The following is a 16224-nucleotide window of genomic DNA, read 5'->3' on the forward strand; positions in this document are numbered from 1 at the left end:
GAGACCTTTTTGAAAATGAGACCAAGCATTCTATTCGTTTTTTTGACCACTGCTGAACAATTTTCAGAAAACCTACACTGCTCATCAATGAGAATTCCCAAATCGGTTGGATAGTGACACCATTCAACTCGTAAGAGAACAACCCACGGTTCTCTTACGAGTTGAATGGTGTCACTATCCTGGATGCAACTAGGGTCACTGATTTGGGAATTCTCATAATTCTCTTATAAACATGAAGCATATTATAAAAAGTATTGTTAGTCTTGTAATACGAGCTTTACTTACATACATGGCACACACACACACACACTTATTGCATTTACCATCTTTGACGATTAGGCATAATGACCTACAAATGTGATAGATTCACGGTAATGAGCAAAATTTATCAAAGTTACTGAAATGGCCAGTAATTATTTATAATAACAGTTTTTTATCACTTAACACCGTAACATATATAATATAACCTCTCTTTGTGGAGAGTGGCAGGGCTCCATCCCAGTGAAGGTAGAAAAAAATCTTTCATAAATTATATTGGATAACATGGTTCGTACTCTTCCAACGAAAAAAAATTCAAGGACTATTCAAGCACTTTTCAAGGTAAAACTTAAAAATTCAAGGACTTTTTTTACAAAAGCATATTTTTAACATGAATAGGCGCATATTTAATTTTGATTAAAACTTTCAGAGATTACATTTCTACCTACTTTATTTCACATCATCTGTAATGAATAAAGGAGGCCACATACACATATATATCATACAAAACATATGACACATTGAATAACACAGTTCGTGCCTGTCAATTTCCTCATTGAAACGTAGTTTAGTCTCTAAATATTGCAATTAATTTCCTTTTAAAGACTAAAAAAAAGAACTCTTCTAAAGATAGAAAAAGATTAAATTATTTCTTTCATTAATTCTGAATTTATTTATTTCATTAATGCTGGAATAATTTCTTTCATTAATTCTGGAATTTTTTCATCAATTCTGAAATTATTTCTTTCAACAATTCTGGAATAATTTTTCATAACTTTTGGAATAATTGCTTTCATCAATTCTGGATTTGTTTCTTTCGCTAATGCTGAATTCTTTTATTGATTCTAAAATTATTTCATTAATTCTGGAATTATTGCTTTATTAATTTTGGAATTATATTTCATTAATTCTGTAATTCTTTCTTTCATTAATTCTGTAATTTTTTTCTTTGATTAATTCTGGAACTATCTCTTTCATTAATTTTGGAATCATATCATCGATACTGAAATTATCGATTCGGGGGTTGCTGTATTTTTGAAACATATGACATCCATATTTTTATGGGCATCTTTTTATCAACCACCTCATTGGGCATTTTGCCTGTTGTGGCGTTGTATTTGTATTATTTCTTTCATTTATTGTTTTAAACTCCTTTAAACAACTATGGATGCCATTAGAAAATAACGGAGATACGCCGACATTCAACGCGTCACGTGATCTTCCAAGTAATTATGTAGACCACTGACGTCGGTACTAGAACGCGAGAGGGGGGGGGGGCAACTGCAGAAGGACTTCTACTCTAGAAATAGGTATTGTTTGGTTGTTGGGGGCCAGAGCGTGCCGACTGAGCTGAAGAAAAAAAACAAGATCATTTACGATCATAAAAGAAATAAATAAAACGGCCGACAAATAACAACCGGCAATCTCAGAGAAAAAAAACAATCCCGACATAGACGCGGAAAAAAACCAGCCTACAGTACAAAGCCGAGCTCCCGTGAGGGTGAGAGCATGCCGCCAGCGATTTACATATTGCGTCGGGCCGAGCGGTTCCACGTGCACAGAGAATAAAAAGGGAAAAAACATTCCAACATAGGTTTTTGGCGCCGCATGAACCGAACTGTATCATTTCGCGTCGACAGAAACGTTTTACGTAATCACACTACGCGTTTGTGTATTCCTACCGTGGCGCATCAGCTCACGGCCCTGCTATCAGCTACTCTGTCATCTGCATGCTCCGGTTTGAAGGGAAGCATCGAGCTCGATGAAGGGAAGTGAAAGAAAACAAAAATGAAGAGAAGATCGGTAAAACGAGTGGCGCACAACGCATTTGACTCCTCCAGAAAGAGTCGGCCAATCACGCCCGACGTAAAACACTGCCGTGTGAGGCTTGTTGCGCTCTCTAGGAAAACAGTCGAACTTGTTTTCTTATTATTGGTGAGTGGACGGCGTGTCACGCTGGGCGATTCACTTTTCACGCGGCACAAAAAACCTGCTCCTACGAAAACCCGGCTTTATAATAATGGGGAAAAACGTGCTTTAAATCCAATTATCCAGGGTTATTGGCTACTAAGGCTTTTTCCCTGTGCTTTGCACTTTTTTAAGGACGTCACTTACGAAGTAAAAAAAAAAAAGTGGCGAAAACTATTTCGGAAAACACAAATTTTTCAAGGACTCTCACAGAATTCTTAAAATAAATTTCTTTTTCAACGACTCTTATTTATTTTCAAGGACTTTTATTTATTTTCAAGGACTTTCAAGGCCTTGAAAATGAACTTTTTTTTTCCAAGGACTTTTCAAGGTTTTCAAGGACCGTACGAACCATGGATAATTAAGTATGTATAGTATGTTTCAGTTTTTTACTGCAGCATGGCTCAAAAAGTATCATGTATTTATCATTTCTGCTTGACCATATTCACATTTCTTCAAATAAACTCTGCCATTTTTTCAGGCTAGCATTGTTCTCAAATTCCTTTTTTTCCCCTCTCCCCCATCTTATCAAAAACACATTGTCAATTTTTTTAGCTGGGCGATGATTGATCAGACACTAAATTCTCCAAAAGGGGAATTTTTCAGCAGGTCCATTGTTACATGATCTTAAGAATTACCTTCAACAATCACATCACAGTTGTATTCAGAGCTAGATTCTTACTGCGATTCTTGCAAACCAATTCTTACGTATAGATGATTCATTATTAAGAATCAGAAAGTGGCACACCCCCCAAGTGCTAGGTCACCATGGCAACTAAAAAGTCAGTATTGGCTCTTTAAATTTTTTATTTATGACAGGCAAATTGGGCACAAAATTCCATGTTTTCATGACAGTGAGTCTTTTAACAAAGGAAAGTGATATTAAGTCCTGGAAAAGTCAAAACAAGTATTATTTAGGAGTTTTACTTAAGTGATAAACTATGCTTGGCTCGTAACAGATTTGGCTGGTGCCTAATTTTTTTTCTTTCAATTTATCAACCCTTGTGTTTATATACCAAAATATATTGACGTTTTAGTCAATAGGCTCTAAAAGTATGTTAACAGGAGATGTCTGCTGACAGGGAGTGTCCGTTATAGGTTCCACTTCCAAACCAAACACAGTTCAGGCTCTATTGACTTCAGCCAATTTTAGCCATTGTAACTGTCTAGGGGCAGGGGGAAGGTTCCACTCTATAAATATATGTATATATATAGGAAAATATTGAGAAAAGCATTCCATAAAAAATATGGATGTCTTAGAGCCTAAATACAGCAACCTCATATAGGAATAACTTTGTTCTTTATCAAGTTATCTTTTATCAAGTTTATCTTTTATCAAGTTTATCTTTACCATCCTTGTCATATTTCCTTTTAAAAGTGTCTATTGCGAGGGAATTTACAACAGGAGGCAAAAGAAAAAACCAACAACAACAACATAAAACTCCCTGCGACACAACAACCTCGAACTTTTCTTAACTAAGAAATACTGTGTTCCCTATTTGAAGCATTTGGTTGATGATGTAACAGTATTTCATGTTCCATCTCGCATTTGTCCCATTCACAAATATTTAATATCTTGATCTTATCTCTCTGACACCAATGCTCTTTCACAGAAAACATATTCAAAGAATGAAGTCTTTCTTTAAAACTCAAGCACTGCTTGTGTTACCTACTAGTGTTACTTTTTTTTTGTATTTCCACAATAAAGTCTATATCTTCCTGACAATATGGTTTGCAAAGCCATATGGCATACTCTCTGCCAAGATGAACAAGTCTCAGAAAAGTGGAAGGATGACTCTAGAGCACCGATTGAGAACCACTGCTCCTTGGGCACTCCCCCAGGGGCTTCGCGGCAGCTTGAGAAAAATTTAAAAAAAACCATTAAATTTGAAAAAAATATATATATTTTAAATAATATAAATAAATCAGTAACTTTGATGAATAAATACAAAAAATAGCCTACGGGGCTCTGCCATAAAAATTACATACCAGAAAGGGTCCCACGAGTCAAAAAAGGTTGAGAACCACTGCTCTAGAGTAATGTGAAGAGACCTTTTTAATAATGAAACCGAGCATTCTAATGTGCTTTTCTGACTCCTGCAAAATAATGTTCTGAAAACCTAAGCCATCTATCAATGAGAATTCTCAAATCTGTGAGCCTAGTTGCATCTGAAATAGTTTTATCATTTAGCATGTAGGTGAAAAGTTTGTTATTCTAACCAAAGTGAGCAAATATGCAGATTTTTATAAACATTTATATTATGTCAAAACTGAAAGCGTTGTTTCATTCATTTGCTCATGCTACAATCCCATTGAAGATGGTCTGAAGTAACTCCATATCACTGGAATTCCTGAGTACAAACATTAGTTTCACATCATCCACAAATTTGTTAACAAACCCATCAATACCTTAATCTAGTTTTATTGATAAAAAGTGAAAATGTGTACTGACCTAGGAAGGACGACTCTACAAGTGTCCTGTCCAATCAAAAAACTCCCTATTCACTATGACCTACTATGATCTATCCTGGTAGCAGTAGAGTTTGACACAGTTTTAATTACTGTATGAAATTCAAAGAATCTGTCTTTCTTTAAATGAAAGAAAAATTAATGTTGAGAGTATTTTCTGTAGGTCTGCAGTCGATTGTGTAGCCCTTTATAAAGACTATATATAGTAGTACAATATATAGTAGTTGACAATTCTAAGTTGAATCAACTTCTATAATTTTTTTCCTAATTCCCATTCTTCAACAATAATTTTGACATACAAATAGGATATATAAGTACATGTGCTTTGGGGCAATAAATTTACTGAAAGGAAACAACAACCAGTTAGTTTTAAAAAAACTCACTTTCTTCTTCTTCGCTATAAGAATCATCCTTATCAGTATCATTTTCATAGCTGTTTATTTTCTTCAGAAATGCTGCAAAATGTTAAAAAAAAAATTTATACCTTTCACATCAGTTCATAGAATATTACTCAAACATAGATTATAATACTATAAATAAATGAAATAAGGTACACTGAGATAAGTGGAACTACTTTTTTCATTAGTGCAAATTCAACCTAGCACCTACACTGCAGAAGTGAATCAAATTTCTTGAAATTATGGCAGCAGGATTTCTGAGTCATGGTTTTGATGTAAAAACGTCTTTAAAATCAGTACCAGGTGTATGGAGGAAATCACATCCAAATGAGCGACAGTTTCTATTGAAGTAATTTCAAACGTCAATAACTCAAGCAAAAATAGACATAGTCAATCCACCTTGGTCTTGTTTTAAAGAAGAAGTTTTTGGCAGTACGACTTTGACATTCATGGCGGTTTGACTTCAGTAACTGCCCGCACTCAACCCAAAGTGAACCCACAATTTTCTACATTTTGGAATCGACATGTGTCCATAAACAGGACTATATCTCAAAGACTAATTATTAAATCTGCGTGAACCAAGTATGGTTTTGAAGAGGAGTACATGTGTAACAACTTGTTTTGAGTTTAAAGTATGTATCTTGAAAACTAAGGTATGAGCCTGCGAGTTTGAAAATGTTTGAATATTTCCAGTTTTTCTTCTAATGTAGCAGTATATGAAGGCAAAGCACAACAATAATAACAAAAATTGTACACCAATGTGCAGAGCACAACATTCCAATGAGAATAACATGAAAAATATTGGGCCCGAACCCAACGCCCAGTGTAGACGCGAATATACAGGGTGATGCCTTGAGTCCTTTGGCCGTAGATTACACTGGTCAACAGTCTTTTGTATCTGACATGTGATACATTTATAATTATGTATTTTTAGGTACAGAATCCAAATCTGTCCTTGAAAATGAGCTAACATGTTACGTTTTTATGTAATTTAAATTTATTAAGTATTTTGCAAGGTCTTTGTGGTATTTGCATTCTTTGTTCCGTGTTGCACGCCGGAATATATTGAAGGGTCAGGAGAAAAATGGTTGCAGTCCAAAAAAATCGAAATGAATATTTTTGCGGTTTTATATAGATCGGAACCATCTCTTTCGACAACATAAACAGCAAAAATGTTTTTTTCAGTCCGCTGTAATAAAGGAAGAAAGATACGGCACAGGGGGAATAATGATCTTAGTATCAGCGCGCAAATGGAAAAATGATCAGAGTCTACTATACATGCACATTAGAAAAGGAATTTGTGACATGCGCAGAAAGCGATACAAGATTTCTAAAGAAAAACTTCCATTTCTGTCTCCTGAAAATTTTTTTTATGAACTGGAACCATTAATCCCCCCAGCTGTTAATTTATGCAATTAATCTGTGATTATTATTAACTCAAACTCATTTTAATCAAACATACTAAGCAGCAAGTCTAATTTGGAAATCACTGAATTACAAATGTCAGAGGAAAGTGAATCTGAACTGTGTAGACCTGATTATGACCTCATCGCACATAAATCTGAATGCATGAAGGAACAAAGGCTTGAAGAAGCTAGCTGAAGAAACAAAGATTTCCAGTTTTAGATCAATATGTGGCTGACAAAAATGGACTGATGATGGAAATGTGTGTACAGTAGATTCCATAGGTGGGGTGACTATTTATTGACACAAATAAAATCAGCTTCAAAGCATTATTGTTGCATAGTGGAAATAAACTTGTTTTCTGTGCCTGTAACTTAGTGCAGCAGAGATAAGAGAAACATGAAAGCATGAATGTGCTACTAGAGACAATCAGATGTAAAGATAATGAGTGGCAGGTATTTCGTACAAATACAATGCCACAACAGGCAAAATGCCCAACGAGGTGGCTGAGCGTAATAGTATGCTCTTCTTACTCCTTGGTTTTGTAGTAGTGATGGTGTACTACTTCAGCGCAAACATTTCACCTCCACTCCGTATCATGTTTGGTCAAATGAAGAATTTTGTTGACAGCTCTCTTAAGAGGGTCTCAGGCTTTTAATTGTTTGAATAAAATATTTCTTGAACTCAGTGATGGAAAACTAAATAAAGCATATTTATATTGGACTCCAAATCAGAAAACTGTTGCAAGATCCAACTTTTCGTTAGCTTATGCTATTCTTTGCTGCGAACTATGCGAATTTCCTGCGAACTATGATGGCAACAGAAAAACAGAAAGGTATGGATGAAATCTGAGATTTTCGAACAATGGTTGAGGAAGGTAGATAGAAAATTTTCAAGTGAGAAGAAAAATTTTTTATTTATTTTGGATAATTGCACTGCTTATCGAAAAATAACGGAGCTTTCAGCAATAAAATTATGCTTTTTACCACCTAATTCAACATCAATTTCACAAGCACTGGATCAAGGAATTATAATAAATATGAAAAGTTTTTACAGAAAATTACAGACAAAAAATTTTTTTTTAACTTGTGGATGTTGGAATGAACGCAAAAAATTGTTTCAGATGCTGTTGAAATGATTGATTCTGCATGGAAGTCAGTCACGAGTGCACGATTGAGAACTGCTTCTGTCATATTGGTTTTTGTTCTGAGTCTTTGGAAAACGAATATATCTCCAAACAGGGCTGTAACTATGATTTTTGCCGCTCTGAGAAAACATTATTTTGATGTCCCACCATCTCGCCATGACGCATTAAAATCCGAACAATCACAGAATAAACTGAATAGTGTAGAAGAATTTTTGTTATATCTTTGGAAAGAAAAACAAACAAATATACTTGATTATTTTTCATGAAGCAAATTTTTTTGTATGTTTTGATATAACTTTGAAACAACCCTGAATTAAAATTAAAGAGAATTAGCATTTTGTTCATCCGCTTAAGGCGACATGTTTGTCTATAGTTTTGGGGTGTTGAGTTACTGAGAGTCTACTGTATATTAAACAGACAGACTAAATAATACGAAAGGAAGAACGAACACTAAAATATTGATATTAAGTCAATTCACACTTTCAAGAATGGTTGAAACAGAAAGACCACCACAGATAGAAATGTGATTTCAAATCTAACTTCTACATATGAAGTCTCTTCCTATCCTTGTAAGAGCAGCTAGCACACCCAGCACATTTTTGATTGGAAAATAGATTAATTACAAAAGAAAAATTAGCCAGCAGCCATTCCCAGAAAATAACTAAATTTCACAAATCATATTGAGTTCCACTTACTTCAGTATACCTTACTCAAATATACATAATTAACCCTTAATTGGTATGGCGCAAGTCCGATTGCTGTAGAGCAGACATAAATATTTTTTATTACCAATTATGTTCTACAAATTCACCATACGGGTTAAGGGTAAAAATTAACAGAAATGAAACAAACAAGGCTTTTGTGGCCATTATGTAAAGTAAAATTCAAAGTTTCTGGGTTTTACATTAACAGAAATGGTTTCACCTTGTCCACCCTGCACTAAAAAAAAAAAAATTGGTAACCATTGGTAACCAAGACTAGACACATCACAATAATTTGCAGACATGGAACCATTCCCCTCAAAGACAACATAATCATTGCCAAATAAAAATAAAATTATAAAAAAAAATCAAAAATTTGATTTTTCCTATTTAAATTTAAATTTCATTTAAATACACCTAATAGCAATGGAACCTAGGAGCTCAGGCTACATGAGCCTCTCCACTTCCTCAAAGAATATGTCAAGGTCGCCAAGTCCCTTAGTAATTCATAATTACTCATTGTGTAACCGACCTCTGGCAACCTTGGACCCCCATTTCTTCCTACCAGAGCTACAATGGTTGCTGCAACAGAGTTTAAGCTACAGTTGCATTTTTTGCAAAATGCGAAAGAAAATCTTGGAATACAAAAGAAGTAGTAGCCACTTTTGCATAAATGCATATAGGAGGTATGAAATGAGAAGACATCCAACGATAAATCATTAGCAATGTAGCATTTTTACTAAAGCTTTTTTCCCCATTTTTGCTTTTTGCTAAAGGAATTCTTTATCTAGCTTAAACCCTGAGCTGCAACGAAACATTATTTCCATAACAAATTCTGCTGGACTGCATGATATAACTGGTGGGCCACTCATGTTACACTATCAGTGCATATGAAGCCCAGTCCAAACTAGCTGAGCTGAACCACTAAGACATAATTTTAACCCACAGCTCAGAGCGATTTTGAAAGGAAAATAGGGTTTTGCGTGTTTGGGCATCAAGCGGTAAGGAAGGTCAGGACCCTGCTTAACAGATTGCCTTATGCGAGCAGACAAAACAGATCGGCTCAAGTAAAATATAGTGAAAAACCTCTCATAGTGCATACCTACAGTTAAGACACTTTTTTGAATACCATCAATGGGCAGCAATTGTAACGTATCGCCCCTTTAGGTCTCACGTCACATGTTACTGATAATCCTCCCCTGGACAAAGACCCAGTTGTGTCAGTATAAGAAATCAAGAAATAATTGTTTTCAATTACCTTGCTTAATTAGCGGAGGGCCATAGATTTCCGCTGATTACGTATAATCGATTGTCTTGGTCTCACCCTCAATAGCCTTACCGATATCGTGGGTAAAGTCCGGCCGGCTTCCTCCATGATTATTGAACTGTTGCCAACCAAAAATACAGAATATCCAAAATAATTGTTATTGTGTGTGAATCAACGCATTGACGTCATAGTTTTCCCGATACGCCAGAGGAAACATGTTCTTTCAGTGTCTCTGCTACTATAAATAGGCCTGGACAAACCAGAAGCATGACATTCAATCTTTCAACTTTGAACAGTTTGTTCTACTCCCACCACTCAGTGGGGTTTGATAGGTGACTAACCCCCTACTACTAGGCTACTCTGGCTGGTCCGGGTAGTTGTTTCAAATATTATCTTCTAGTCCAGCGGTTCTCACCCGGTGCTCCGCGGAGCCTTTGGGGCTCCTTGTGCACTCTCCAGGGGCTCCGCGGCTATTCGAGGAAAATAAAAAAAAAACCAGTAAAATTTAAAAAAATAATTACAAATATTTTAAAATAAAAATAAATCGGTAACTTTGATGGATAATTAAAATATTGTCCTCCGGGGCTCTGCCATAGAATTTTTTTACTTAAAAGGGCTCCGCGAGTCAAAAAAGGGTGAGAACCGCTGTTCTAGTCAACTAATAGTCATTTGTCGTGCGTTATAGACAATTGGAAAGTGGTTCCTTGAAAGGGTCAGGTGATCCTTAAAATAATATGTCAGCCTGCAGTTATGAACAACTAGGTCTTCAATGTAGTGCCGATGGGTGTGATTCAGAGAGTTCTTCAAGTGGTGCAACTTTGGAAAGGTGCTACGACTCCAATAGGTTCCTGAGGTGAGCTTCCTCGAGTGGTCAACATCGTCCGCCTCACCTGAAAACGGGACACTTCGTTCTCGAGGTAGGATGCACAAGTTGTTCTACGATGTCTCGCTGATAGTAGGAGTTGATCCTCGGCTGTATTGGGTGAGACCTTTATGGTTGTTTTGCGAATCAGTGTTGTCGTCGATTTCAGAATTAACATGTTTTCATTTGAACTCTAACATGTAACTTATTCAAAGTATGTTGTAGCAATAAATGTTTTCAAAGAAACAGTTATTTTCCGGATATTATGCTGAGGTGAGCTCGAAAAGAAAAGTCATCACGTCTCCGCTGGGACTCGAACCCAGGCCCTCTTGCATACCAGGCAAGCATGCTACCATCTACACCACTGGAGACACATGAATCTGCCTTCCAAATTTCACGCACTGTGTCGTGAGGCGCTGAATTAGAGGCATTAGTAGCCTCTCTTAACTTCAGGAAATGGCCCCCGGGTGGGACGGTTTAGAGAGATATAGATGGCTTTTTTCTCAGCCAGAGATATCAAGGAAACAGTTATTTTCCGGATATTATGCTGAGGTGAGCTCAGAAAGAAAAGTCATCACGTCTCCGCCGGGACTCGAACCCAGGCCCTCTTGCATACCGGGCAAGCATGCTACCATCTACACCACTGGAGACACATGAATCTGCCTTCCAAATTTCACGCACTGTGTCGTGAGGCGCTGAAGTAGAGGCATTAGTAGCCTCTCTTAACTTCAGGAAATGGCCCCCGGGTGGGACGGTTTAGAGAGATATAGATGGCTTTTTTCTCAGCCAGAGATATCAAGGAAACAGTTATTTTCCGGATATTATGCTGAGGTGAGCTCGGAAAGAAAGCCTGGGTTCGAGTCCCGGCGGAGACGTGATGACTTTTCTCTGGACTCTGATGAGTCCAGAGTGTTGACATGTTTTAATATTTTGTGGGGTTCTTCACCACACAAAATTTGAACTTCTCTCAGTTTGTTTTGTCTCTTACTACTTTTTTCTAGAAAGAAAAAATTTTGATCCCAAAACTTTCCACATCAACAGGCAGAGACAACACGTACATCCCACTATTTTGATGTCAGTTTGCTGTGCCTTGATGAAAAAAGCTACACTTTTGTTCTTTTCTACCATTGTGTAGGCATTGTCACCCGAAAAAGACACAGTTTTCCCACAGAATGTCCAATCTCTTAAATTTGTTGTCAATGACATTGAAAATTTTTTCTCCAGTATTGTCTGCACATTCCAGAAGGGAAAGAAGAGTGGTGCTGACTTAACCATTTTCTGAATCAAAAAAAATTTTTAGCATCAAAGTCATTATTTCTTACGAAAAATATCAATTTTTTTTTCCTTGACAGCAGCCATTGCTCGAGCGATAACACCTGTTTTTGATCTGCCTGAAAAAAACTTTTTGGCAATTTCTGAATCTGGAAACATTTTGGAAAAAAGAGCACCAGCATGATCAGCTACTGAAACTGGAATATTGTGTTCGATAAGGAATCTTGTAAAATAGCATTCAGATTTTACATCTTCATACTCATTTTTTTGCTAAAATATGAGGAAATATTTTGGGGGAACTTGTTTCAGCATTTTGCAATTCCAAATGTCTCTTGTAAGCCACGTGACGTCTACAGTCATTGCGTCCACCATGAGCTATAGAGAACTCAATATTGCACGCAGTGCACATAAGCATAACTTTCTTTTGATGGCACTTTATAACTAGACATGGCCATACCCTATTATATTCCTCTGTGAAGTTCTGACAACATTTCCTTTTCTTTACAGCAGCCTCACCAGTGGAGGTATCAGAAGTTGAAAAAGTAATCTATACGAAACCAAATATAAAATTTAAATTAAGTGACAACTTTCCCTTTAATGGGGACATATCATTTTTGGTGTCAGGAGAGCTTCTATAAGTACCATTTACTGCCTTGGCGTCTTCAACACTATTGATGCTGATACCCCATAGCATAGTGGTCTCCAACAACATCCTTCCCCCTTAGTGAGCTACCAGTTGCTTTTGAGAGATTTGCTGAGCTCCCTTTCAATGTGAAAGGCATGATAAGTTATGAGGATGTAGGAGAGAAGCCAGGAAATGACCCACAGGGTATCCCAAGGCATCAGTAAATCAGAAGGACTTGAGTCATTGATCTTGTACAGTTGCTGTGTGGGTGGAGCATAAAAGCAGCAAAAGTCAGTCCTATGTATTTCTTACACTCTAAGAGCACCCCCCCCCCCAACCCTTCTCCTCAGCACATCAGAGAGACTTGGGCAGGGTCTCTGGATCTTGAACAGTAACTGCAGCTGAAACTTGGTGATTGGGTGGAGAAAAAAAGCAAAAGCCAGATGAACGTATTTATTACCCCCATGACGGCCCATTTGAGTATATCATGTAGGCCATTATGGGGAATAAATTGTTCCAAGAAAACACCCTTTCCATAGAAGAGTTAAATATTTCAAGTAGCTGTTTTTGGAAATAAATTCAGACACTTGCACCCATCCCACTAGAAGAGGACTCTGGGAGTGACCGTATACCTTACAACCTCTCTCCCCCGTCAAGTCTGTTGTACAAGGAAGGAGAAACAGCTGTATAACAAGTAGGCATGAATCAAGGTCAAATGAAAATCTTTTTCCCTCTCTCCACAATCATGTGACACCATTCTTTTTTTTAATTCTTAGGGTAAAAAACAGTGGGATTTTTATATCCTTTTGTATGCAGAAACATTAAAAAAAAGTTTTTCCAACAAATTTATGATTTTCCCTGTGCATATTGTTATTTATGGAATGTATAAAAATAGCTTCCATAATATCCAGGGTACTTTCCGTAAATCTGTAGTTTAGTAAGCTCAACCGTAGAAACTACGGACAAACAGTAGCAGTTAGCAACTCTGAATGACCTATCCAGTGTCTTACACGAGTCTTGTTTCATCGGCATTAAATACGTCTTCTGGGGGATAATTTTCAATTATGTTCTTTAACGTATCTCGTGAGGCGGTCTAGGTCAATTTGTCGTGTTCAATTTGTTGCAGACTCATTCCATCACGGAACAAATTTGTCACTGCACAAATTTGTTGCAGATTCATTTCGTTGCGGTATAAAGTTGTACAGGAGTTATTTCATCATGATGTCAATTCATCGCAACAAATTTAAATTGCTTTAAAATTTAAATGTTTGTTGTGATTTTATAAATAGGGTAGTTGCTATAGGCGTAAAAAATGGAACTCATTTTTTTTTCTCATTTATTGTAAATGTTCCCCATTCCCATCTCTATTTTGATTATTAACAAATGAATGAAGGAAAGTATTCATTGAAGTGATCGAAAGGGACATGGAACGTACACCAAGATAAGAAATTGTGATTCAATAGATTTAATTTTAATTTTCACCATATAAGCTGCATTTCTGTCAGGATTTCCATTTCTCGCAGTTAGGGGCGTTGGGGAGCACACCAAGATAACAAATTGGGATAAAATGAATTTTGAAAATTTTGTTTCCACCATATATAGGCTGCGCTTCCCACTTTCTGTCAGGATTTCCATTTCTTGCAGCGAAGGGCCTCAGGGGCGCACATCGAGGTAATAAATTTCTATCAATGTGCCCCCTTCGAGCACAATTTCCGTAATTCACTATTGAATATATCCATGCAGAGCATATATTGAGGAATTTTTTATCTATAATGTAAGTTTTATGTATAACTGCTGCGAAAAGTCTCATTTTTAAATTATTTTTTTGCAATGTACATTTCAAATCATGTACATTTCATACTCGTCTTCGCAGTGGTTGGGACCAGACAGGCTTTCATCTCTCTCTGCTCACTAACCAATAGCAGCAGTTTTATCCAAAACCGTTGCCGGTGGATTACTGAAGGCTTATCCGTCATGTCGGTAAGTCATTTTGTGTCTTTCTTCATTCTCGTGCGTTTTACTTCTGTAAGTTTACGTGAGTTTTATGTGTTTTTTATTTTTAGGTCATACTCTGTGGTGTTTTTTTTTTTTTTTTCCAGCACACGCTGGATTTGCGAGACAAGTGGTTTTTTTTATTGCTCTCAATTTTTTAAATTTTAGTTGTGTATTTTCGATAGACTTAAATTTTTTCTCGCTCGCATTTCATTTTCATTGTATTGTCACCAGGTTTGTGTTTTCTCCCGCTTCTTTGATATAAATTTGTGGGTTTTTTGGACGTTAGTGTTAGCAAACAGTGTATACTTTCTCCCAGGTACTCTCAATAACTTTTGTTTTTCTTCCACCTGGGCCTATTGTTGTAGTGTTAATGATATGAGATAGTTAGCTAATTCGAATAAGTATACATTGTAATTTGTAGCTTAATACTTTTTTAGAGTGTTGTATTTTTTATATACATATATATCTTCTTCTTCGGGATTTAGCGTTGAGCATTCTATTTTACTCAATTTTTTCGTACAATCTCTTACGTATATTTCCATTGTAATGTATTTTACATTATTTTAATTTCCTGTTTACATTTCTGATTTTTCTATTTTTAATTATTATCTAGTTTTAGCAATAGTGTTAGTATGCCTCGACCTCGACTAGTGTTGTGTAGCTTGCGACAGGAGGTTCCCCTGGTCTAGGGGTATAGTAGCTGATAGTTTCAATTGTAAAGGGTGCTTGGATAGGGCAAGGTTAGAACTCGAGGTCGAAGGGTTATGGGAAAACGTTAGGGTGCTAGAGGGCCCAGTTATAACGGAGCCACTTGTCGTCAAGCCACCTGTTGATGAAGAAGCAATCTCCACAAACAACGACAGTTTAGAGGGCGAATGGGTGGTCGTGGATGAGGTAGAGGGGGGATAGTGATAGGGGTTTGATCATCGGCGATTCTATGTTTAGGGAACTTGGGAACAGAGTCGGTAGGGATTTTTAGGGCTTCGAGCACTTTGTCTTACTGGCTGTAAGATTGGCAATGTTCAAAACGTTTTTCATCGCCGAAAGTTGCCCTTGTAGGTGGGAACAAATCAGGAAGGAGCGGATATTAGTGAGTCTCCATTAGAGTACCGGAATTTACTATTATCCGCAAGGGAAGGGGTTCAGATGTGGCAGTGTAGGCTGAAAGACATTTGCTTCTAACTTGGAGTCACATTGTTGGAACTTCCCGCATTTACCGATAGGTGGCTTCGTTTGGATGGGATCCATCTAAATAAGAGGGCTCTGGGAGGTTTACGATAATCTTAGGTCAGGTTTTTTACTTCCAGACCACGTAGTGGGGTATGCGGGTTAGTCAATGATAATCACAACAGTACTGACGGGGCATTGCCCACCTCTGACTTGGATAGCTTCTCGATTGACACTAAGTCACCGGGCAAATTGAAATGTGTGCTAATTAATGCCAGGAGCTTCGGGAGTAAGAAAGATTTTTTAGAAACTATGATAGTTGTGGAGGGCCTGGATCTCATAGCCATTACAGAATCTTGGGCAAATGATGGTGGGCAATGATGGGGATGAATCTTATACATCTCAGGATACAATACTTTTTTGAGAAATAGATCTCATAAGAAAGGGGTGGAGTGTTGATATATGTGAAATCATGTTTGAAGGCTAAAGAGTGTAACGTGCAGAGAAGTTATATTGAAACTATATTGGTTGAACTTGAGAACAAAAGATGTCAAAAACTTATTGTTGGGGTTTGTTACAATCCACCAAATATGAATCAAAACTACATCGCCAAATTTCATGATGAAATTTCCTACATGTGTAAACGTGAGATGGCTGTCATACAAGGGGATTTCAATTACCCAGGTATTGA

At 36.9% G+C, this 16224-nt stretch overlaps 1 protein-coding gene and 1 non-coding gene across 2 annotated transcripts in view; both read right to left on the reverse strand.

Moving 5' to 3' along the window:
- Usp47 (ubiquitin specific protease 47) overlaps window positions 1–16224 on the reverse strand; it is a 507668-nt gene that overhangs the window by 147386 nt on the left and 344058 nt on the right. The window contains exon 24 of the mRNA XM_089246367.1: window positions 5079–5150. Coding sequence (XP_089102493.1) covers window positions 5079–5150 — 72 coding nt within the window. The remainder of the gene's footprint in view (window positions 1–5078; window positions 5151–16224) is intronic.
- Window positions 10773–10846, reverse strand: TRNAT-GGU (transfer RNA threonine (anticodon GGU)). The gene has a single exon. It is a non-coding gene; the product is annotated as a tRNA-Thr (tRNA).

This window comes from Pholcus phalangioides, unplaced genomic scaffold, assembly GCF_987345545.1.
Source record: "Pholcus phalangioides strain wild (caught in Gottingen) unplaced genomic scaffold, Ppha-v1.0 ptg000017l_1, whole genome shotgun sequence".
NCBI classification, from domain to species: Eukaryota; Metazoa; Arthropoda; class Arachnida; order Araneae; family Pholcidae; genus Pholcus; species Pholcus phalangioides.